This window comes from Penicillium lagena, assembly GCF_028827675.1.
Source record: "Penicillium lagena strain IBT 129212 chromosome Unknown utg000001l_segment0_segment0, whole genome shotgun sequence".
In the NCBI taxonomy this organism is placed as follows: Eukaryota; Fungi; Ascomycota; class Eurotiomycetes; order Eurotiales; family Aspergillaceae; genus Penicillium; species Penicillium lagena.
The window spans coordinates 2010038-2033742 of NW_026623222.1; the positions used below are offsets into that span (position 1 = coordinate 2010038).

Here is a 23705-nt window from a genome sequence, read left to right on the forward strand (position 1 = left end):
GACCAATGTATACATCTTAATTCATTATTATTATTGTATTCCTCATGTTTACGTCTGTCTATAGAATCCATTCTGCCGTTTGCTACCGCCAATCTATTCCCGTTGCCTCCGCATCACATGACACAGTCTAACCAATCACTGTCCAGCTGACTCATGCTTGTTCTTTCGAGGTGTTTCTGCCACTCCACTGACTGACTCTGTTTTTGATACACTGCTTCCTTTCCACACCACTTCTACACACCTCCCATACCATCCAAAATGCCTCGTCAACGCCGTGGTGCCGCTACCCCCGCGCGCAGCGCGCCCACCCGCCCTACCGCCGCCCCTGCCCGGCCGGCTCCTCCGCAGTCCCGCCAGCAGTCGCAGCCTCACTCGACCGCTGCCCACCCGCCACAGCAGGCCCAGGCTCCTCCCGCTCAGCAGAGCCAAGGACCCGGTCTGTTCGGACAGATGGCTTCCACCGCCGCGTAAGTGTTCCGACCCCCTTATATATCAAGCATCAAAACATGCCGAGGCAGTTTGCAATGCAATGCAACCCTTGAAAAGAAAAAGAAATCCTAGATTCTAACGTTTGTGTTTTGCGACAAAATAGTGGTGTCGCCGTCGGCTCCTCAATCGGCCACGCCATCGGCGGCTTCTTCGGCGGGGGCTCCAGCGCCCCTGCTGAGACGCAGCAGGCTCTTCCCGCGGATACCCAGGCCATGGATAACGGTCTGTACCAGAGTGCCGCGACTAACCAGTCATGGGAGAATCCCGCCTGCGAGACGGACGTGCGCAACTTCCGTCGTTGCATGGATGAGAACCAGGGTAATATGGGGATCTGTGGGTGGTATCTGGATCAGCTGGTATGTTTTTTGCTTTCCTCATTTGCAGTTGACGGGGAGAGAGAGAGAAGATCTGTCGCTAACATATACCTCCCCATTGCAGAAAGCTTGCCAGGCTGCCGCTAAGCCGTACTAAGTGTGTTCTTGGAACTACATATACCTGATTAGGGTTTTAATAGGACATTTCCTCTCCTGCTTGTACTTTACGCCAATGTCTTTCTGCCTATCTAACTAAAGGAGGAAAATCACTGTTCGTCCCCAGATAAATGGGCGGTTGTTGGATTAGAGATCAGAAATGAATAGACCATATTCCCCTCCTCCATCAAAGAAATCCTGGATTTGTGTATTCGAGTAGACGGGTATTGATACTGGTATTGGACTATAGCGCCTAAACACGGCCTTCTGTTTCTTAGAAAATCAAGGGAGGTAGTAAAATAGGAATGTTGTTCTCCTGTACACAATCACCAAAACCCAGCAAGAAAGTGCTCATCTCGTAACGCCAACAGGTATGACATGGCAGAAACTCCATCTCTATCTCACTTATCTTTCCCATCTTGATTCTTGCGTGGCTCGAAATTCAACTGCACAGAAATCAGGAAATATATCACGACATTCATGAACACACACGTACCTGGTTCCCATTGTAGAACTGGTTGTTTCCACGCTCGTCTTGCTGGTCTCTCAAAGTCCGAATCGTCGGCCCTGTTGGTCGTGGTCGCTGAGAGGTCTGGGAAGATGATGATGGTGTAGAAGAAGGACCAGACGACTCCGCTTCGTTATTCTCAGGGGCAGTGGCAGCATACCCGAAAAACGAACCTACAAGCCCGGTGGCGATGCCCGCTGCAGAAGAGAATACATTGTAGACGGCAGAGGCACCGCGTACAGGAAGGCTAGATCCCGCTGCCGCGTAGGCATCGGTGTATGTTGACACGGGGACCATGACCAGGTTTGCTGTTGGGCCAATACCCAGCTCCTCAAGAGTCTGCGATTCCTCGCTGACAGAAATCGTTCTGCTGGGCAGAGGTGTGAGGATGTGTTTCAGATTGTAGGGCCGGTTGTCATCTGCCATCTGCGGGTCGAGCCATGGTCGCACGTCGTTGCGGATTGTTTGGGAGGGTTTGAAGCTGGATCTCACGGAGCTGCCGTCGAAGAGTCGGACTTGTAGTCGGTACTGGCTTGGTGGTGGGCGTGGTGCCCGGGGTTGAGGTTCTGGTTGCTCCGCTGTCTTGCTAGCAGTGGGTTTCATAGGTTTTTGTGGCTGTTCCTCTTTCTTCTCTGGTTTGGAAGTGGCCTTCTGTTTCTGTTCCTGCGGTGGACGCTTCGGTGTGGCGGACTTCGAGGCAGTCGATGGCGTCGACACCTTTTTGGATGGCTCTTTATTTGAAGCGCCTGCTTCAGGTCGTGGTTTATTATTGGACGGCGCTTGTGTAGACTGTGTGCGAGGGCTGGAGGTATGAGATGTTGGAGGTTGAGCTGGAGCCACGGGCGTTGCAGTAACCGGGGCAGCAGCGGCGTTGTTGCTCTGAGCAGGTCTACTACTTTGCGACTGTGGCGCAGACTCCGGCGTCGTCTGACTCTCCAATGCGGCGGTCAACCGACTGCGAAAGTCCTCCTTCGAGATATCCGGCCCGAGGTATTCCTGGAGCGTGCCATTCCTGCGCCCAATTGGTCAACACGATATCCAACCACCCGAATCGCGAACGTACTGGATGATAACCACAGTCGGAAACTTCTGAATCGGACAGAAGGAGGTCAAGAACCCAGCTTCCTGGCTGCCAGCTGACAGGCGCAACGAGACCGCTTTGGCGCTCAATAATTGCGAGATCTGTTCAGACTAGTGAGCGCCTGATAATGAACTTATATAAAATGTCAATACCTCTTCTCCTGCGAAATATTCCTCTTCCCACGTCGCGCTCAGGTCGGTGTCATCTGCATGGTATCAGTACTCCATCGCATGCGATGCGGGGGAGAGCGAACCCACCTCGAACAAAGCAAAGGACAGCTTTGGTCTCCCTCATCGCGAGGGAGATGCCATCCTGAAGAGTCCCCTGATAAAATAACGTCATCTTATCGCATCCCGACCGTAGTGATGATGACTCGACCTGGTTGTTGTTGGTTGGCAAGTAACCAAGCTTAAGTCGGGGCAAAGCCGAGGACAAGCGTGACCGCCCTCCGCTTACTTTCTTTCTCTTCCGATTTTCTGCTCAATTGAGCCACCACTACTACTGTACATTTCACACACTCCACCATGCGGTCAGTCGTTTCAGTCCTGCGAAGGACTGCCCCCATCTGGTCTCCACCCAGCGCGGCAATTCGCACTCCTCGCGTGGCGCGGAAGCTGGATTCGATCTGTGCCAGATGCCGCCAGCAACAACGGCGTCCATTCTCACACTCGCGCCGCTGGAGTGATGGCCTCTCGGTTGATAATCCGCCAACGCTGGTACGGACGGGGAACCAGCATGGACCCGGGCTCATTCTACTCGGTATGCTTTCGAGATTTTACATCTGAAGAGACGATCAAATACTAACCCGCGGTTGGACCTGCAGCTTTGATCCCAATCACAGCCTTCGCCCTGGGCTGCTGGCAAGTGCAGCGACTAGATTGGAAAACGAAACTCATTGCCAAATTCGAAGACCGCCTCGTCAGGCCTCCCCTACCGCTCCCACCACGCGTCGATCCGGACGCAATCGCCGACTTCGACTACCGCCGCGTGTACGCCACAGGCCATCTGCGCCACGACAAGGAAATGCTGGTTGGGCCGCGCATACAGGATGGCGAAGACGGGTTCCTAGTCGTGACACCGCTCGAGCGCGGAGACGGACAAAGCACCGTTCTCGTGAACCGGGGTTGGATTCCGAGGAAGCTGCAGGACCAGAAGAACCGGCCGCTTGGTTTACCCGAGGGTGAGGTTACCGTCGAGGGATTGCTACGGGAGCCATGGAAGAAGAATATGTTTACGCCGGATAATAAGCCCCAGGAAGGGAAGTTTTACTTCCCGGATGTGCTTCAGATGGCGGAATTCAGTGGCAGCCAGCCGATTTGGATTGAGGCGACGATGGGTAAGAATAACTGGGACAATTGCTTGTTGTGTTGATACTGACATACACTCTCTCAGTGCCGGACCTCCTCGATTCGTATGATCGACAGGCCAAAGGAATTCCCATTGGACGCGCAGCGGAAGTCAACTTGAGGAACAATCACTCCCAGTACATCTTCACATGGTAAGTATACTCCAAAAGTTGAAAATGCTGTGCTGATGGCCTGCAGGTTCGGTTTATCACTGGCGACGTCCATCATGCTCTGGATGCTGGTGCGAAAGAAGCCTAATGAGGCCATGCGCCGAGTTCGACAGAACCGGAATTGGTGATGATATAGCATACTGCATCGGTGCTGGGAGGCGTTTGGGTCGGATGTACATATATCGGTTCGGAAAATGTTCATGGCGGCATGGCCAGTCTCATGTCCTGCTGCAATTCCTTGGGCAAATGCTTCTGGGCAAGAGAAAACACCGTGGTTGAACTGTTGATATGGCGTTGTCTGGGTCCCATTAGCAAAGTTCTTCAATGTTGCAGCAAAAAACTCACCTTCTCATCAATGCGGTGACGTCGCTCTCGTCAATGGTCTTTCGTCCGGCATGCTTAGAGTACACAGACAAGTCCTGGCTCACTTGCTCAAAGTACCATGAGGAGGCCTGCTCGATTGCTGCCAGTGTGGCCTTGTTGATTTTGGTCTTTGATCCTGTACGCGCAAAGCGAGTGGCCAGCTTCTTGACCACGCCTGCAGGCAGATTCGGCACGGGAATCCCATGTCGGGAAATTTTCTTTTCCTTTGGGCCCTTCGTGGGATAGTCCTCGCCTCGCAAACCTCCCCCAACAATTCCCGGGCTCGTACTTGGAGACGCGGCAAGTGGGAAGTTCATTCCGAACCCCATGTCGGCCTCTCCAGCATCGTCTTCATTGTCGGACGGGACCAAGCCAGCCATTGGTTCAACATCCGCTGTAGATAATTGGAAATCCTCCATATCATTCTCAGGCTCATCAAGCGGGGCCTCAACCGCGGCGGCGTTCGGGGATGGGAAGTCCAGATCAAAGTGAAATCGGCCCAGATCCTCTGTTTCTCCCCTGTTGTTATTTATTGTCAGAATATGTACCATAGACCACGAAATCCAAGACTTACCCTCGATCAAAGTCACCACCACTAACCATCGTTTCTTCGGGTTCATCGTAATCGCCCACAATCCCGGTTTCGTTCCCAGCGTCGAAGTCGCCTTCTAACTGGGTCTCCTCGAAGTCCCCACTGATTCTGCCGGCACGACTCATCATTGATAGGCGTTCCCGGTCTCGAATGCTGAGATCCCGACGCGGGTATTCGACAGACTGGTAGGTGATATCATCTTCCTCGAAAGCCAGCGATAGTCGAGGAGGGCGCAGATCGGGGCTAGTCTCGCTGCCTTCGTCCCCAACGTCCATAGGTAAAGACAACCTCGGTCGCGGGATCTCCGGTTCATTGTCGAGCTCGTCAATTTCATCGATTACTTCTTTCACGGGCTCGGGTGTCGTCTCCTCTTCAGGCGACGAGCGAATTGGCTGAGAAATAGGTGCAAGCGCTGATACAATCAGGATAGTCAGCCTGATGACCCTGGCGATATTATTCAATGCATTTCCCTACCTTTACCAAGATTCCGCAGAATATCAAACGTAGTCTCCCGCTGCATCCGTCCACTTCGCCTGCGATCCCGCCCAGGGGTATTCGCAGCGCGTTGCTGCCGCGCACGAAGGCCATGCGGCGTGGACGGCGCTCCTGCACCTCTGGATCGTGGTGTGTATCGAGAGGGTGTGTAGCGAGAAGCCGACCGCTGGGTCAACGGAGTGGCAGTGGTGATGAGACGACTTGGCGTGAGAGGGTATCGTGTATGACTCGGTAGGCGCTGGAGCTGTAGGAAGTGTCAATACCTGACAGAAATATGACAGGCTATGTGGTACTTACCGCAGTCAATGTGGTGTCGCCGGACGGAGTGCTTGCTCCGACACCCGAGTTGCGCAATGACTTGCGGCCATGCGGGTTGGGGGTAGACATTGGCCCGGGATGTGGTTCTTTGATCGCGACTACAACATGAAGAAGAAACGGGTCCAGTCAGGGAAAGTGTCAGGGAATAATGGCACAGTACGGTTAATGGATAAGCAATGTTGTTGTTTGTTGCAACCGCGTCTTGATCAACAGCGGGCGGTCATGTGATGACTCCAAGATTCTTATCGATAAGCAGGCATTTTTACTTTTTTTGCGACTGACCTTGAGGGAGCTATTCTTCAGAGACACGGGCACTGTTCACCATGCCCGACGAAGGCGCCCCTCGTGGGCTCTCACAAAAGATTGACAAGAAGCGCAAGAGACAGGCTGATGAGTCCGCTGTCTCCAAGCAAGACAAGTCCGACGCAGCTCCGCCGCCAGCCGATGCACCCAACAAGAAGAAGAAGAAGGCAAAGAAAAACAAGAAGGAACAGTCGGAGCAGGACGTGAACCGCAAGGATGGTGTTGATGAGTCCATTGGCAAGATGGACGGCCGATTGCTGGCAGATCACTTTGCGCAGAAAGCAAAGAAGCTGGATAAAGAGCTGTCGGCGGTGGAATTGAGTGATCTTTCTGTTCCTGGCAAGTTTTTCTTATACTTCAGGATAATTGGAGTGCTAATGCGCTGCAGACTCTGCTTTTCTTGATGCGTCCTCGTTTTCCTCGTCTCGAAGCCTGGATCAGCTTCCTACATTTCTCAAGTCATTCAGCCCGAAGGGTGTCGATCTGTCCAAGTCTGCCAAGGAGCCTGGCACGCCTCATACACTTGTGGTAACTGCGGCTGGCCTGAGAGCCGCCGATATGGTGCGGTGAGTGGCATTGGTGAACTGGAGCTTGACTACGTGCTGATCATTGGGTATTCAGAGCACTGCGATCTTTCCAGAACAAGGAGTCTATAGTGGGCAAGCTCTTTGCCAAGCATATCAAGCTGGAAGAAGCCAAGCAGTTCCTTCAGCGAGCTCAGTGTGTCTATCTACAACCCGGGATACAAATATATACTAACACGCAAACTAGAATGGGAATTGGTGTTGGTACGCCCACCAGAGTGTCTGATTTGATCGAGTCTGGTAAGTCGACCCACGCATTCGCCACTGCATAATGATACACGATGGCCGGAAAGACAATCGCGTTCTAACTCCCTCGTTTATGCAGGTACTCTCAAAGTGAATGAGCTGCAGCGCATCGTCATTGACGGATCCTACATTGATCAGAAACAGAGAGGAATTTTTGACATGAAGGACACTCACCTGCCCCTTTTGCGGCTTCTAACCCGTTCAGAGCTCCGGGAACGCTACGGGAAAACGAAGTTGCAGATTGTGGTCTTTTGATCCTCGAGGAGGAGGATGGCAGGAACGGTAGGAGTCTGGAACATCAGTCAGCTATATGTAATTGTGTCAGGAATCAAAAAGACTTTCATACCCTCACTGGTTCCCAGAAGTGATAGCATTCAAGGCCAAATGGGACCACGTCACTTCTTTTGACATTTCATGTTCCAGCTTGTTGTTGGATAGAGATGTGTTCTTCGATGTCCTGTAGGCGATCTCTTCACATCCTTCGGTCGAATTCCGGATGGTTTCCCTCGGCTATAGGGAGTGCAAAGCGGTAGTGAATTTCGTCGAAGTTTGGACTTCGTCGGCGTTTGCAGGATCCTCTTGCAAAGGCGTATTTTTCCTCGCCATCTGGGAGGTTGTCTAGGAAGGCGACCATGGTCTCTTTCACAAGACCAACTCATCCAAGGAGCGGCATGAGCTTAGACGCTCTTTCGAGTCCGGTTTCGGTCATGTCAAGTCGTCTTGGACAGTTCATACTCCATCGCCGTGGCAGGATACCGTCTTTAGGCGGTCGTACAAGACGAGGGAAATCACGCTCTGTTGGACATCACATAATCTCATCGCAGAAAAGATCATGCCGCTGTCATCGGCCTCGAGGAATACAAAACGGGAGTGGACTCTATCTGAATCCGGACTCTTCCTTCCCCAGTATCTCGATACTCCGAAGCGATCCCATTCTTGTGTGTACCGTGTGAAAGGAAGAGTTCACCATTTTTTGATAGTCTGTCCATTCCAGAGGTCGTTGGTAAAATTTTTATCGTATACCGATTGCGTATCATTCCCTTTTGCCCTTGTTGTTAATTCTTGCTGTAGCGCCCATTTCGGTTTTGAAAATGGGCATGCTCAATGCCTCATATATATGCCATATTTGATGAAATATATAGCGAAAGGCCGTGCAAGAAAGAAGAAGTGTATACTTCATCTACCCAGTGGGGGACGATCGGACGATCCTCACCGCCTTGAAGCAGCCGGCAGAAAGGAAAAAGCGCCGATTCTCCGCCTGATTTTTTTCTGTTGCAACCTCCGACGTCAACTAGTTTCTGTCTCCCATATATTCCTTATCGCCGGTTACGTGCATTGTTTTTCGTTTGGATTTCAAAATGGGGAGCAGCAGTGACAAGAAGCGCAAGCTTGTCTCGAACGACGCGGAGCCTGTTGAGCCTGAAGTCAAGAAGGCGAAGAAGGACAAGAAGGACAAGAAATCGAAGCGCAAGGCCGTTGAGGATGTCGACAATGTTCCTTCTGTCGAGGATGTTGCTCCTGCTCAGGATGATGTGAAGGTCAAGGAGAAGAGCTCCAAGAAGGACAAGAAGGACAAGAAGGAGAAGCGGAAGCACAATGAGGATGCTGAGTCTGCTCCAGCTGAAGAGATGGACGTGGATGGAGAGAAGAAGGAGAAGAAGGAAAAGAAAGAAAAGAAGGAGAAGAAAGAAAAGAAGGAGAAGAAGGAGAATAAAAAGCACAGCAAAGAGAAAGGCGACATCATCACGACACAAACAGACACCAACGCCGAGACCAGCAATGGCGTGACTGAGCCAGCCGCGGAAGCGGAGGGTGCAGCCAGCCAGAAAGGCAATCGGTTCATTGCATTCGTTGGTGCGTGGACGAATTTCCTTTCATTGTTCTGCGACTCGATCCGCGAAACTAACTATTTGGGTCATACAGGAAATCTCCCATACTCAGCCAACTTGGAATCCCTGACCAAACACTTCGAGAAGAACCCGCCAGCGGCAATACGCGTCGCCACGAAAAAGGAAGACAGCCGCAAGTGCCGCGGCTTTGCGTTCATTGAGTTCGACAACTTCGACCGCATGAAAACCTGTCTCAAGTTGTACCACCACTCCATGTTCGATGACGGCAAGTATCCGGCGCGGCGCATTAATGTCGAGTTGACGTGAGTGATTTCCCCCGGAAAGACACTACTTCTACGTGCTGTGCAGACAAAACTAACGAGGCGGTTCATCCAGTGCCGGTGGAGGCGGCAAATCCGACCACCGCCAAGCGAAGATCAAGGCCAAGAACGAGAAGCTGAATGACGAGCGCCAGCGCGACGCGAAAAAGATCCAGAAGGACAAGAAGAAGCACATCACGCCTGCGCAGCAGGGTAACGGTGGCACCGGCGCCAATGCGGTTGGTGATGGTCAAGGCGAGGATATGTATGCGAATGTGCATCCGAGTCGGAGACCGCGCATGCATTAAATTTCAGCCTGGCAGTAAACTTCAACTCTGCAATCTGTTGTTTTTGTATGTCCTTCTGGTATTAGGAGTGGGCGCTAAAAAGTATGTCCTGTTCTCTGATGTGTTTGATAGAGGATACCATTTTCATTTGCATATTTGTTTTCTTGTGGATATCCAGGCAATGAATAATACCTACCGCTCTCTGGAGTTGTTGGTCCTTGAACGTAGCGTCAAATACAACAGAAGTCTTGTGAGGACTAGTGTCTGGAGTGTTTACCTAACAGAGTACAGAGCAACTACAGACCCTAATTGACCTCCGCCGTAATATAACATCCAGATGTGCAGAAGAGGAATCGAATCCGTATATTGCATATCCCGAAGCTATGGCTACCATGTAACCAGAATAGAAAATGACAAGAAGCAGCAGTCGCTCAACAATGGATGAACGACAGAATAGACAAAACCCAGGCGGGAAGTAGGTAACAAACACCCTTGCAAGAGGAAAAAGGCAAGGTCAGGTCGTTGGATGCGAAACAGAGACAGTGACACAGAGAGACACAGAGAGAGAAAGCATAGAGGCCTAGCGGCCAAGCCTCTAACTACCCAGACGCCGTATTAACTATATATTTGTTCATTATAGCATACGAGAAAGAAGAGAGAGAGAGAAAGGGGAATTTGAAAGAGGAGGAATCATAGCACGCTTCATCAAGAACGAAATCTACAAGATCAGGCAATGGCGGCTGCGGCCGGATTTCGTGGGCGGGCGTGGGTTGAGGACGGCCCTGTGTACACCAAACAAACACACCGTCAGTAAGAGAAGCAATTGCTGATTTTCCAAGGGCATGGGACGGACGAACCGGATAGCTTCATCAAAGACACTCTTGAGATTCCGCTGCGTCAGCGCAGAGCATTCGAGGTACTTGTGCGCGCGGATATCCTTGGCGACGGCGAGAGCTTGCTCGTACGAGACGGCCTCCATCTTGCGCGAGCGCAGGGCTTCGGTGGTGGCGCGGTCGTCGCGCAGGTCGAGCTTGGTACCGACGAGGATGATGGGGACGTTGGGGGCGTGGTGCTCGATTTCGGGGAACCACTGCGGTCGTTTAGTATGCACGCAACTCGAACAAGGGGATAGCGGATAGGGAATAGGGGATAGGGGGCGCACCTTCGCTTGCACGTTATCAAAAGACGGCGGGCTGACAATCGAGAAACAGATCAGGAACACGTCGGTTTGCGGGTACGACAGCGGGCGCAGGCGATCGTAGTCTTCTTGGCCGGCTGTATCCCACAAGCCCAGACTGATCGGCCGGCCGTCTACCATCACGGAGGCCGTGTAGTTGTCGAAGCTGGAATCTCCATTATTAGCTGTCTGCGCGGTGTGTTTGTTTGTGTGGGGGAGGGAAGGGGGACAGGATTGGGTTACGAACACAGTGGGGATGTATTCTCCGGGGAAGGCATTTGTCGTGTACGAGATCAGAAGACATGTCTGTTGAATTAGCTGCGGCGTTCCTGAAGACAGGGGAAACCGAGCGGAAAACCCACCTTGCCCACTGCACCGTCACCGGTCACCACGCACTGTCTGATATTAGCCCGCGTGTCCGTGAAGCTCCTGCGTCCATTCGAGCGCTCACCTTCAGCGATTGAGTAGCCGGACCCGACATGGCGAGTTCTCTCTGTGTGTGTGATGCGCCAGGCAAAATACGGGGGAGGGGGTCGGATTTCGCGATAAGGGCGGACCGAATGGCAACCAGACGGAGCGAGAGATAAGATCGCAAAGGACGAATAGGGGGATCGGTGGGAGTGTTGGTTCCTGGATCGGCTCAGTATTTTCAGGGGCGAGAGAAGAGGGACGAGCAGCAGCTGTTCTCCGTAAGGTGACGTGAGGCGAAGAAGAAGAAAGGAGGGGAGAAATGGTAGTGTAGTGTAGTAGTGGAGAACACTTAGTGGCTTCGTAGCTCGACGAGCAACCGTGAAGCGATGCAACTAATCGAGTAGTGGGGGAAGAAGAGAGAAAGTGGGAAAACACGATTACTGCATTAATTCGATCTTGAACTTGCAACGAACTAGCTATAAATAATTTTTCCCTAGAACGAATCACCTTTCTGGTCACCGTCGCCCCCGTCACATCGATGAGTAGTGGATTAACTAGCGAGCTGACATCTATTATAGCCGCGACACCCCTGTTTCTCCCAGCATCTTGCCACTTCGCAGCTCCATCGGTTTGTCGATTAGACCACGCAGCTTGGCAGCGAATTCCTTAAAGTAGGGTGCTTGGACGTGGGTCTTGACAGCGGCCTGATTCTTGTATCTGTGCTGACGGTCAGCAAGAACCGTGTAAATCAGCCGAGGCCCTTACCTTTCCACCACCACGATTTCGTTCTTGTCTTGGACCCGAAAGGCGTAGTAGAGGAGCGTGTCGGGTTCGTTTCCTTGCACTTGCCGGGTCACTTCGGTGACTAGGGCGATGACCTATCATATCTGTCAGAATGAAACATTCGGGTTAAGGGACAGAAGCGACTTGGTTGCTGACCTCGCCGACCTTGTCGGCCTTGGGGTGGAGGACGGCGGTGACATTGATTTCGGACATGGCGATGGAAATGACGGCACGGTTGACGGTCTAGAGATACGGTCGCAGGAATTCTTATGATAGTTATAGAAGGCGGCTGGTCCGGATAATAGGACCTCGGGACCCCTCGCATGTGGGTCAATGGCATCAATCAATCAACTGTCGGACCTCGCTTGCTCCATTTTGAAGGATTGACTGCGGGGAAAGAAGCAACAATAGAGAAGAAAACACTTTTATTCAATGAATTGGCCTGGTATCATCGCTGGAAACGCCCGAAGATATAAACTACCCAACAAACCTACAAAACCGGCGGAGCCACAAACGAGTCCGGTATCCCCTCAAACACCCAGTTGAGCGAATCAAACACCTCCGAAAACCCGGCCTCGCTGAAGAACGCACCACTCTCATCAAACTGCGTGGGGAGCATCAAGGTCGGATCCTCGAGCGAGCTGCTATCCTGCTGTCTCGCCAAGGGTCCTGCCGTAGCTGACATGTCCTGGTTCGCCGCTGCGGCTTGCAGTTCCTCGATGCTCTTGACCGGTCGGAACCGCTGTCGCCAGCGCCAGACGGTGTCGTACACATGGCTCATGCTCATGCGGCAGCGGACTTGGAGCTGAAGGCCGTCTCCCTCCGCGGGCAGCTCGGGCCCCGTGGAATTCCACATCTGCGCGAGGATATCGGCCAGCCGGACGGGGCGATCATGGTCCATGACGCTGATGCGGCGAATCGCGGAGATGGCACCGTTGAAGAGCAGCTTGCCGTGGTTGAAGTCAATGTGGCGACTGAAACTGCTCTTGAGTAGTTTCATGAGGGCAAAGGCTGCCGAAACGATCATCTGCAGGATGTAGTTGGTCGAATGCCCGATGAGTTCGCCGGGTGAGGTTTCTAGATCGAGCACCCGGCCCAGGAATGATGTCGTAGCGACGAAGAGCTTGGTTAGGTCGTCGCTGCGTGCACTTGATCCTAAAAAGACGAAGTACCGGAAATGTAGCTCCGCAGCACGCAGGTGGATCATATTGATGGCTGGCAATCATGTGAGAAGAAGAAGTAACATCAAATGGGGCAGACTTACGCGAGATATCTCGACCAAACTCAACCTCCATTTCTCGCAGTTCGCTTTCCAGGATCTGAACGATCACCAGCTTCTCAGCACTTATGAACTCTGCAGGTTCTGGCTTGCTACTGTACAAGGACTTGGTGACGCGGTCACAGAATTTCTCGATGCGTAACCGGATCCGAAGGTCGTCGGGAAGCCGATAGTCGGCATCGTTTAGGGAGGCAGGCTCAAGAGCCCAATCGTAAATCGTGCTGGGTGGCTGGCCATACCCAGTCGCCACGCTACAGACACCCATCAGTCAATTAGTCGCGAGGACTGGACGGAGTACTCACTTCTGTGCTACAATGTTACAGATCACCCAGGTGTGCAGGCGATCTTTGAGTGCCTCGCCTTGAACCTCCACTCGGAATGTGGTGAATTCCTCCGCCTGGACGGGACGATGCAAGCCCACCTGCATAGCAATCTGCATCATGAGTCCGCTGAGCATGAATGTTGCATCTGTGCGTTGGCTCGTCGTGGGCAATGGCCATGTGCACAAGACACACAGAGCCTTGACGACCCGGTAGTCCTGCGGGACGCCGGTGATGGTTGACCATAGCAGCCGGCTGAATGGACCTGACAGCGCGGTCAAGAGACCGGGGTCAGATGGAGACCGTCGACTCGCAACGCAGATGATAGTCCACGCCAATAGAGGACATCGGTTCAGATACACCTCTGGCGGCTTAGGAGGGTTCAAGAGTGGCAAGAAAGGGTGGTAATATGTGAAGTATCTGAAAATGGCTAGTCAGCGATGAGCATAACGAAAGCGTAAGATAATCTGACTGTTCGTAAAGCCGGACTACTCGTGTACGCGAGAGAGAAATATCTTCCAGTCTCCATGCATTCTCTTCTTGCGACACAATAGACCCGTCCCGCTGCATGGTCAAGGGAGTCCCCATTGACGGCTGCGGTTCCAGCGGCACCGAGACGGGCCGGGGTCGATCGACACCGGCCACCGAGTCACGGCTGCTGAAGGCATCTGCCGAGCATGGCGATAGAGTCTCGCTCGCATGGGCGTCGGCTGCCTGCTGCTCGTGAGAGGGATCCGTCAACCGGCGGCGGAGATCAGCAATCTCTTTTTCCATTTCAGCATTGCGTCTATAAAGCTAATTAGTAAATCCCGCGGATACAAAAGAAAGACATGGGTTCAGATTAACCTTCTTTTGGAAATGCGCTTGAATGACTGTTCAACCTTACAGTCAATGCCTAGCCTACGGCAGCGGGAGCACACCGCTGCAGGCGTCTGAACGATATCACACCGCAGCTGTTGACCATGTGAGTGGTGCATATACACAGAACGCACTTTTGTGGCGCGTGGCATACCTTCTGCTGTTTACACTCGTTGCAAGCCTTCCGGCTGCCCCCGCGGCGTTTGGCCGGGACTGGGGTCTTGTCCATGTCGAACTGTTCCGTGACGGGCGGAGGTGGCCGAGGCAGTCTGGTCCGAAGGTCGCTCGGCGTGATCACAGTAGTGCCGTGGGCGGACCCATTGGCAGGCAGCAGGTGATTCCGATACCCCAGATCCATCAGTGTTCACCCTACCTATAAAAACCGCCGTGCAACATGAACGAGTCAAGAGGCTTGTGCCGGAAATCGGCACCAAGTCAAGTCTGCTGGGCCGGGCGGTGGGTCTTGCTTGGTAATTGCCAATGAGAGCTGGGAGTGAGAGGAACACGACTACACAGGCCAATCAGTGCGAGTGGGCGGATGGGACGATATCGGCGCATGACTCATCATCTAGTGCCTGAGGCAGAGAGATGTTTCGTGCCGCATACTGTGTATGTAGTGACGAACTACAACAATATTCAATTCATTGTGGCATTTATTAGGTGCCTGAGCTTCCATTGAACTAGCCAACTAATCTGCTATTTACATTTTCTGTCTAACCGGACTAGTGCCCCCTCGCACCATCGGAGTATTTCTTCTACTCGACATTCGCAGACCAGCTAGAGACGCTCAGGGTTGCAGGTCCACCCGTGAACGGCTCCGTACCAAATTGTAAATCTATTGTAACAAAGTGTCATCAGCTAAAGCGGCGCTGACTCACCAATCTCGGGGTATCATACCAATCAGATATTGCGAACTAGCCGGAAATCCCTCGTTCTGGGTCAAGTAGTCGAAAAAGTCCAAGATATCCGTGCTGAACGAGGTCATTGGGCTCGACGCAACAAAGCTGTATGTCTGTTGCGAGCCATTCTCCCCATACCAGAGCTCCCAGCTGTTTCCGTCCACCGTAGCGGTGGCGATCTGTGAGCCAATGGGCTGGATGCTCCCATATCGTCCCAGCCTATAATATTGGCGTCAGTCTCATAAATTGATCAATGATTTAAATAGCCGGAGTATACCAGATCATGAGCTCATAGTCTCCACTGTACGTATCGTGGTTGATATCAGCCGCCGTAAAAAGATCATAGGAGACATCGGCGTTGATATTCGTGTTGTCATAGCTCCACTGTACAGATGTTGGAATACTGCTGATCTGACTGACAAGCATCTTGTTAAGCGCAAAATCCGAATTCGCATAGCTCTTCACTGAGCTATCGCCCCCGGACCATGTCCATGTCGTGGACCAAGAGACACCAGAGCTCGAAATCGAGTCCACGTAGGTGCATTGTGAACCCGAGCCCGCGCTTTCTCCCCAAAGGTTATTGTTGACGGAGTATGCACCGCTCGTGGCAGCCGCATATTGCGAACACAGTGTTTGCGACTGGGCCGCAGCGACGGAGAAAAGTGTCATAAAAGTAAAGATCAATTCCATGTTGCAAGTCAAGATAGTGCTTCTCCGGTAATGGTTCGAAGTAAATTATCAATTCCTTCAAGAGGCTTCATGAATCAATTTATATCCACCATCTACAATGAGAAATCCCGATCGGCCAATAATTTTCTGCTCTTCCCACGGAGCAACGTCCGCTGAAATACTAACCGAATTCATCATGAGGCAGGATATGTTTGAGTGTCAACTTGGCTCAAAGGTGGCATCATGGGCTAATAGAGCTTTGTAAACGCAGGTTTTGAAAAATTTAGATACATAAAAGGATCAGTTTGGCTGCAAACTGTGTCTCCGGGGCCCCCTCCGTGTTTAACTCAGAAGTGCTGTGGTCAATCCTTCAGCGTTTCGCGTGTTTAGAATGGCGCTAGAACCCCTCCCACCCCTGGATACTACCCCAGGATCCGAGCATCTGCAGGGTCACTGCTTATATTCAGCCACTGTGCTAGACTTTGCATGTGAAGTACCAGTCAGTTAGAAGTTGAAGGTGAATATCTCTTGCTCTTTCTGTTCCTCTACTCCCCACAAGACACACCTCTAAGAGGTTTAGAAAACTGTGACTTAGTTCCTCAATAAGAACTAGGGTTTTAAGTCCAACGCGTAGAGAGCGGGTTAAGGTTTGGGGCATTGTTCGAGACCTCTGCGTAATGTTCTACAGACCTTGTAGCTTGTCACATCGCATTTCACGCTTGGCCAGAAGGAGAACGGTTAATTCTAGAACCTTTTGCCCGTTCAATAGACAGGGTTGGAATCGGGAATCCCAGACCAGCCGATGAACGCTCCAAGTCATCTTGATTTCACAAGGCTTTGGGGTGATGAAACGTCGAAAATCCACATGATTGTGGTCGCCGATATTAAACCGATATTGCACCGATAAGTATAAAGCAGCCAAAATTCAACTTTTTCTCTTCAATATTCTCAATTGCTCGTTCTACCGGCGGAAAATTCAGCATCGCATCTTCTCTGCTTGAGGAAAATGCCAACCTCGGCATTTACAGCTGAGATACATATACAATACATCATACACAAAAACATCGCCCCGAGATCCGTGAAATTTATGCTTATCATTCTACAATGTAGCATCTTTTGAACCACTGACTCTATCCAGTCTTCAAATCATGACTCGTAGAGCTCCTTGAATGCACTTTCTATCTCAAGAAGTGCCTTCGGAGTATCAAATTCGATCAGCTCCCCGTCCCGCATCACTGCGATCCGATCAAAATCCAGTATAGTCTCAAGTCGATGAGCAACAGCTAGGATCGTACAGTCCGCAAATTGTTCACGAATTATACGTTGCATCAACGCATCGGAAACAACATCCACGTTACTTGTCACCTCATCGAGAACGACGACCTTGCTCCCGCGCAACAGAGCTCGCGCTAGACAAAACAGTTGTCTCTGCCCGTGAGAAAAGAAATTGGCATCGAGCGCCGTGTTCAATCCGCCTTTCGTCTCAACAATTTCCCACAATTCAACGCGGCGTAGAGCCACTTCGATCTGCTCAGGAGTGTTGGTGTTCCACGGGTCCATATTGGCACGCACAGTGCCATGAGTGAAAAACGGTTCCTGTGGAATAGCATTCAGAGCAGTACGTGTAGTCTGTCGCGAGATGCGAGTGATATCCACGCCGTCGATGAGGATCTGACTCTTGGGATCAACTTCCAGCATTCGGAACAAACTTGCCAGAAGCGAGCTTTTCCCACTACCGCTGCGTCCACAGATTCCAATCTTTTGGCCGGCTTCGATAGACAGGTTCAAACCCCGGAGTACAAACCTCTGGTCTTCGCTCGTTTCGTAAGACGCATAGACGTTGCGAAATTCGATTTTTCCCTTAGACGGCCAGGATTTCAAGTCGTTATCTATGGTTGCAGGCCGCTCTTTCTCCCCCGTTTGGTTTTCATTGGCAGTGTTGGCGACAAAATCTCGGATACGAGCAATCGCGCCGATAGAGGTCTCAAGGTTAGCCCACATGCGAAGAATCTCCGACAGTGATTGACTGAAGGTGATGACGTTGAGAATGGCCAGACCGACATATCCAGCACCAACATCGCTCCGCAATTTGACCACTAGGACCATAAGGATAGCACCAAGAACTGATACGGACAAGTCCAGTGCGAGCTCCAGCCATCTTTGGATACAGAAGAGCAAGTAGAAAGGTTTTTGTGACGCATCCAGCAATGCCAGGTTCTGGTTTTCAAAGTCAGAGGCCCAGCCAAAGGCGCGGATTGTCACCAGGCCTGACAAGCTCTCGAGGAATTGGGAGAATAGTGGTGATTTCGCCTCCAAATCGAGAAGTCGCATCTGGCGAGACGTGCGCAAGTAGAACTTTTGCAGCATCCACATGAAAAGAAAGACTGCCGGCATCACGGCGGCGAAGTAACGAGCGGAGACGCACATCAGAATAGCAGACATCAGCCCGTTCGATGACGATACTACAAAATCGGTCACCGAGTAAGGTAAGTCGTGATCAATCAGCGTCATATCTTGGCTGAATCTGCTCATGAATCGTGGTTAGGATGAGCTCGCAAAGTTCAGATAGTAGACGGAATTCTTGAGGAGCCGAGGCTGTATACTCACCTGTTAGTCGTGGTGCCAATATCGACCGAAGTGAAAAATGAGAGCGGTGCATTCATCACCGATCTCAGGAGCCGCTCATGGAGACTTTGGGCGCTCCTTGGCGCAAAGAACAAGACATAATGATAAACTCCACCCACAAGGCCAACAGTAGTAATCATGGTTAACATGCCGTAGAGGCCTAGGTAGAACCCGTTGACACTGCTGCCACTTTTCTCCAAAGAGCTTGTCCAAAAGTTTACCAAGAACTCACTCAGCTTGGCCGCCACTCCTTGAAGTACAAAGCAGGACATCCAAACAACAGTTGATGCCCAATGTACTGAACCGAAGTAATATAGATAGAGAGAAAAGTCGCCATTCTGTCTGGTTAACTCCTCCTCTATAGTGTTAGTACCACTGGCATTCTCTGAGCCAGCTAAGATTACTGCAGCTGCTTGATTTTGTTGAGTATTCGTTTCGTCATCACTGGTGTCGCTCCGATATCGTGCTTTGAGCAGCGCTACGTAGCCGCCACTTGCCTCAAGCTCCTCTAGTCTGCCCTGTTCTGCAATAGAACCATCGCTGTCCATGGCGATAATATGGTCAGCATAGGAAAGCCTGTGCACGGCATGGGTGACTAGTAGCACAGTTGTTCCCAGTCGGCGAAACAATCCTTGTCTCGAAAATAGCCTCGTGAAGATGCGCTCCTCTGTATCAGCATCGAGCCCAGAGAAAACATCATCCAGCATGACCAAGTCTTTGCGTGCGTATACAGCACGAGCAAGAGCCAAACGTTGCTTTTGCCCACCGGACAGGGAAATGCCTGAAGAACCGACTTTCGTCACTAGAGATAGTAAGTAACACTGCAACTAATCGTCTACGAAACATAAGCTCACGATGGCCGTTTGGCAACTGGGCAACATCATGATCCAAAACGCACGCCCTAACTACTTCGTTGTACCATGCCTCATTGTACACCGAGACACCCAGGATATTATCCTTCAAAGAAGTGTTGCGGATCCAAGGTGTCTGATCCACGAATGCCGTCTCTCGACAGCTAGTGTAAAGAAAGCCCTTGGTTGAAGGTGTTTCTCCCAGAATCCCTTTCATGAGAGTGCTTTTGCCGCAGCCTGTAGGGCCAATGATCATATGAATTTGACCTCTCGCAATACTCAGGTTGACATCGTGGACAGAAAAGTCCGCATCCACCTTCCATGAGACACTCACATCTCGCGCAATAACTATTTCCGTTGACGGCGTTTGTAGAGAGTGGTTGAGCTTTGTAAGTTCTATCCCATCCGAGCTGGACTGACCACGCTGACTAGAGTTGGAAGATTCTTCTACGAAGATACGATGGTCACGTCGAGTCTCGGACTGAAGAAATTCCTGAATGCGGTTGAGAGACGCTAAAGCGGCATTCATAGAAGGAATAGACCGAATGAATTCGTTGACGGGCGAAGCAAGGAGCGCCAACAGCGTCAAGACCGTGTAAGCGGTCTCCGCATTCAAGACATGGTCGCCTTGTGGGTGAAGTGCATAGATAGCGAACGTTACAAGGGGGCCCAATGTAACGAGGATGTTTGCAAGGAAAACGCGCACAGTAAGTAGTTTGCGAAAGAGCTCTGCCTCCTTGAGCTCCTTTACTCTGAGTCCCTGGACAAGGCCCGCGAGCCAGTCAGTGAAACCGAGCATCTTAACAGATTTCATCGAACCCAGCATGGTGGCAGTGACATCGACTCGTGTCTGAATGCTCTCCATCCACACTTTCTGGGCAAGCCCCATGAACTTCGCAATGGACATGATAGCGGCAGTGGAAAAGAGCGCGAGGGCAGCGGGTGCCACAGCCGCAATTCCAAGCTGGCGAGCCAAAAGATAAAGCGCGATGGTCAGCTCAATAGGCATCGCCCAGAAACTATTGATATTCTCAAAGCCATTACAGATGGATTGAACATCGCTGGACATCAGCGTCACCGCGACCGACTCATCGAGGGCGGTGATGCTGAGATCGACTGTTTTGGCATAGATGAGGCTGATCAGGTTGCCCCGGACGCTCGTCACAAAACGATAGGTCATATGGTAATAAATACCATTTGAAATGGCCACGCCAAGGAGCACCACGAAGAAAGCTCCCGTGAGGCCCCAGCCAATGCTGTCTGGCTGAGACTCATCACTTGCGAAGGAGATAGTCCTTGTGAGCAGAAAAGGCTGGGCGTATCGAAACCCAATCTGGAACAGACGCGGGACCACGCAATAGAACAATGGTTTGAGGTTCGCCCGTAAGACCGCCCAGAAGAGAGCCCTGCGAGTGCCTTGAGATGCGATGCTCCAAGTATGCCTCATACGCTGCTGAAGCACCTCTGAAGACATGCCGCGATCGATTGGATACAAGTCATGGTTGTGAAGAACACGGCCAAAGCCGGAGGTCATAAGTTCGTTCAGCCAAAAGAAGAACGATTTACTGTAAATGCCACTGGTTTCTTCTGGCGATAAGTCACGATATGGTGCCAGTAGAATGCTGCGCTTTTCAATTGCCTCAGCAAGCAGAACCATTACTTTGACACTAATCATGCCAGCAAAAAAACCAGGGATAGATCTGCCGTTTGAATCGAGGAAAAGTGTTCGCACACGAGCGATATCAAAGACCAACGTGAGGAGAATGTAGCCATTGATGATCGGGGACGGGCGAATAGACCGAGAATGCTCAAGATGCGAGAGTAGACATAGACCTAAGCTAGCAATGAATGCCAATGCCGACGCAGCAATTGTGGAAGCTGTGCGGAGGGACGGGCTCAGAATGTGTAAAATTAATAAGGCCAGATGAATCACAGCAAAAACTGCAAGGAAGACTAGTTTACTCTCGCGCAAGAATCCCCCAGGGGAGACCTTTGGCCTCTGACCATGCAGACTGATGATGCGATATGGCAGGCATAGTAAGAGCAGTGCCGACGGCAGCAGCGAGAGGATTGTGTCTTCAAATAGTGGTGTAAAGTCGAAGCCGGCGGCAGTTACCGGGCCAAAGGATTTCAGGTTGTCATGATTGAGGCCCGACGAGGCATTACTCAAGATACTCTCACGAAGCACGAGCACCGACATGAATCGTTTTGGGAAATTAGAAACGTCGTCAAGGGGCAAAGGACTGCAAAATGAGAAATTGAAACAATCAAGTGGTGGTTGAGAAGACGAAGGGTCCAGATGAGTTTATGATCTCCCACAAGGCGTCATCGTTTACCAGGCAACAGAGATAAGTGGTGATATACTGGAGGCATCAAGATAAAATTGATAGATGCATCTAGACCGGTAGGGCAGTTCTAGCCGCAGGAAACCCAGGATACACGGAAGATCAGAGCTGAAAAAGAAGATAGCACCACGTTGAATCGGAAGGCGGGGTTAAGAGCCCCGATAAGGACATAGTCTGTAGATGACTCACAGTAAGCACAGGTCAGCCTCATTTATGGGGAGATGTTGCACGGTTTGTATGTCAATAGGGTGAACTTATTCTAAGCATAGCTAGTGCCCTTACTACATAGGAACTACCATACATACCTCTCCAAGAAGATTAGATGCCAAGCCGTGGCAAAGCGGCCTTTTAGTATCTATCCTAGGTATTTTTCCGCCCCCAAACCTTTACTATCCCGGAATATTATTACGTACGATCAAAATCCACTATGACGGGGATGCCCCACAATAGCGAGACTGGGGGTCCGGTACCCGCAATAGTGTTCTTCATACGGGAAACAGTAATATAATTATGGCCTGGGAAGAGTATAGGTCTCGTCGATCATGCGTATGGTGAGACGAGAATCAGTACAGTTGCTGAAGAAAACATCGCTAGAGATGTCTCTGCGGTAATATCAACTACGGAGAGTATCACAATTTCAATCCGGGGTATGTTGCATATTAAAATCGATCCTTAGGAAAAGCTAACTTTATTCGGTAATACCCGCTTTTTGGCATAAAATACCCTTTTTCATGCCAAAAACTGGGTTTCTCCGACTAATCCACTAGACCCCACCAGGAAAAAGCTCCGTATCGGGCATGGTCTCCACACAGGTACTGCAGCGTGATTTCGATGTGAGCAATATGCTCCGCAAGCCTACCATGGCTCGTTTAGCAAAAGACTCGCCGGATGGGCCATAGGACTCCTGTTTTGTTTTTGTGGGAGGAAGAGGCCATTTGGCTCATTGGCAATTTACAAGATAGCTCCTCAAAACGCCTTTAAGCGGAACCGTGCTGTGCAGTCGGTATTGTGGATTATCAAATCGAGCGCGGCATACTGTGCCATGTCGGCATCCGGAGATTTGCTGAAGTTCGAGAGATGGACCGAGCTCGGCTGCATAGGCGGCTACATCGATATCTCGGCCCTGATACAGACTCTTGGCATGCTTGGTACGTTGAGCATATAGTGGACAAGCTTGATCTGATGATTCGAATCACGCCTCAAAGCATCGTCGCCAAAAATACGTCATACTTTAAAAGTGGTCTAATGCTTTGCTACCGCATTAACAGGATCTGGCTAGATGCCAGCTTCGCTGCTCGAAAGATTATCTTTGCCGCAACACCAGACCTAACATGCCCGACATCCCCATTAGCTGTTTCTGGGCGACGGATGCATACCTGTTTATCTACCACTTGGGACACTCTTTAAATCCTAAAAAGGTAGTTAACAAAGAATCTCTTGACGTTCATGAATGTATATTGAGTTTGTCAAGTGGAAATCTATTGGAAAATGCTCAGGCAAGACTCTATAGGGATGCGGTGTCATGCACCTAGCATGGCAGGCTCTACATATGGCCAAAAGGGCTAAAATGCCGGGTCTCTCAGATTCTACCTGCATGCTACCACTTATCAATGTTCCTCTGTAACATGCAAACTTTTTGAGGATTTCTTCCATTCCGTAGCTGACTTGATTCCTTGATAATACGGCAGAAAATAAACTGACTGAGAGGCTATCCCCGCGGGTAGGCGGGCCGAAAGTCCGATTGTGAAGATACTCCCGAAGTTTAGCCGGCAGGAAGGACATATTTTATGGAGCAAGGGCGATCAAATTTGGGGAGCCAGAGAGGCTTGGCAAGTAAGGATCGCGAAGAGTCAGATCATTCCTCGCCTTGAGAAAGTCTCCACAGTCTATAGTACATAATCCACCATTCTCCAAGACTATTATTCTCCGAATCGTCTCGAAAGTAGATGACCATTATTGGCTTCTGTGACCGACAATACTCCGTGATCCTTAACAGGTAATACACTACATCTGCACTCTTGACAAGGATGGTTCTGCTTTTGTGAACGCCTTGCAAACTATGAGCTACAGAGACTCTTGTCATGTCA

The 23705-nt window shown here is 51.0% G+C and overlaps 10 protein-coding genes across 10 annotated transcripts; 4 read left to right on the forward strand and 6 right to left on the reverse strand.

Moving 5' to 3' along the window:
- Positions 1-258: 258 nt before the first annotated feature.
- N7510_000891 (uncharacterized protein) lies at positions 259-960 on the forward strand (the record flags this gene model as incomplete). The annotated part of the gene is made up of 3 exons (XM_056972820.1): positions 259-467; positions 593-845; positions 928-960. 3 exons carry the CDS (start codon positions 259-261, stop codon positions 958-960), a joined length of 495 nt encoding a protein of 164 aa, XP_056837937.1.
- A 400-nt stretch (positions 961-1360) lies between these two features.
- N7510_000892 (UBX domain-containing protein) lies at positions 1361-2890 on the reverse strand (the record flags this gene model as incomplete). The annotated part of the gene is made up of 5 exons (XM_056972821.1): positions 1361-1405; positions 1456-2479; positions 2531-2649; positions 2701-2753; positions 2806-2890. 5 exons carry the CDS (start codon positions 2888-2890, stop codon positions 1361-1363), a joined length of 1326 nt encoding a protein of 441 aa, XP_056837938.1.
- A 182-nt stretch (positions 2891-3072) lies between these two features.
- Positions 3073-4192, forward strand: N7510_000893 (cytochrome oxidase assembly protein SHY1; the record flags this gene model as incomplete). The annotated part of the gene is made up of 4 exons (XM_056972822.1): positions 3073-3307; positions 3372-3884; positions 3941-4046; positions 4093-4192. The coding sequence occupies 4 exons, from the start codon at positions 3073-3075 to the stop codon at positions 4190-4192; spliced, it is 954 nt and encodes a 317-aa protein (XP_056837939.1).
- A 70-nt stretch (positions 4193-4262) lies between these two features.
- On the reverse strand, positions 4263-5901 carry N7510_000894 (uncharacterized protein; the record flags this gene model as incomplete). Its single annotated transcript, XM_056972823.1, has 5 exons — positions 4263-4362; positions 4410-4946; positions 5002-5431; positions 5494-5758; positions 5812-5901. The coding sequence occupies 5 exons, from the start codon at positions 5899-5901 to the stop codon at positions 4263-4265; spliced, it is 1422 nt and encodes a 473-aa protein (XP_056837940.1).
- Positions 5902-6155: 254 nt separating this feature from the next.
- N7510_000895 (uncharacterized protein) lies at positions 6156-7220 on the forward strand (the record flags this gene model as incomplete). The annotated part of the gene is made up of 5 exons (XM_056972824.1): positions 6156-6474; positions 6524-6701; positions 6757-6855; positions 6907-6959; positions 7045-7220. 5 exons carry the CDS (start codon positions 6156-6158, stop codon positions 7218-7220), a joined length of 825 nt encoding a protein of 274 aa, XP_056837941.1.
- Positions 7221-8323: 1103 nt separating this feature from the next.
- On the forward strand, positions 8324-9422 carry N7510_000896 (uncharacterized protein; the record flags this gene model as incomplete). The annotated part of the gene is made up of 2 exons (XM_056972825.1): positions 8324-9117; positions 9191-9422. The coding sequence occupies 2 exons, from the start codon at positions 8324-8326 to the stop codon at positions 9420-9422; spliced, it is 1026 nt and encodes a 341-aa protein (XP_056837942.1).
- Positions 9423-10119: 697 nt separating this feature from the next.
- racA (putative Rho GTPase Rac) lies at positions 10120-11059 on the reverse strand (the record flags this gene model as incomplete). Its single annotated transcript, XM_056972826.1, has 5 exons — positions 10120-10183; positions 10259-10491; positions 10564-10884; positions 10941-10973; positions 11030-11059. 5 exons carry the CDS (start codon positions 11057-11059, stop codon positions 10120-10122), a joined length of 681 nt encoding a protein of 226 aa, XP_056837943.1.
- A 502-nt stretch (positions 11060-11561) lies between these two features.
- Positions 11562-14587, reverse strand: N7510_000898 (transcription factor domain-containing protein; the record flags this gene model as incomplete). The annotated part of the gene is made up of 10 exons (XM_056972827.1): positions 11562-11706; positions 11755-11867; positions 11929-12015; positions 12272-12987; positions 13037-13302; positions 13354-13791; positions 13844-14158; positions 14218-14243; positions 14292-14324; positions 14384-14587. The coding sequence occupies 10 exons, from the start codon at positions 14585-14587 to the stop codon at positions 11562-11564; spliced, it is 2343 nt and encodes a 780-aa protein (XP_056837944.1).
- A 397-nt stretch (positions 14588-14984) lies between these two features.
- N7510_000899 (glycoside hydrolase family 12 protein) lies at positions 14985-15818 on the reverse strand (the record flags this gene model as incomplete). The annotated part of the gene is made up of 3 exons (XM_056972828.1): positions 14985-15064; positions 15127-15347; positions 15406-15818. 3 exons carry the CDS (start codon positions 15816-15818, stop codon positions 14985-14987), a joined length of 714 nt encoding a protein of 237 aa, XP_056837945.1.
- A 1125-nt stretch (positions 15819-16943) lies between these two features.
- On the reverse strand, positions 16944-21473 carry N7510_000900 (uncharacterized protein; the record flags this gene model as incomplete). The annotated part of the gene is made up of 3 exons (XM_056972829.1): positions 16944-18321; positions 18405-19224; positions 19277-21473. The coding sequence occupies 3 exons, from the start codon at positions 21471-21473 to the stop codon at positions 16944-16946; spliced, it is 4395 nt and encodes a 1464-aa protein (XP_056837946.1).
- Between the last annotated feature and the right edge of the window lie 2232 nt (positions 21474-23705).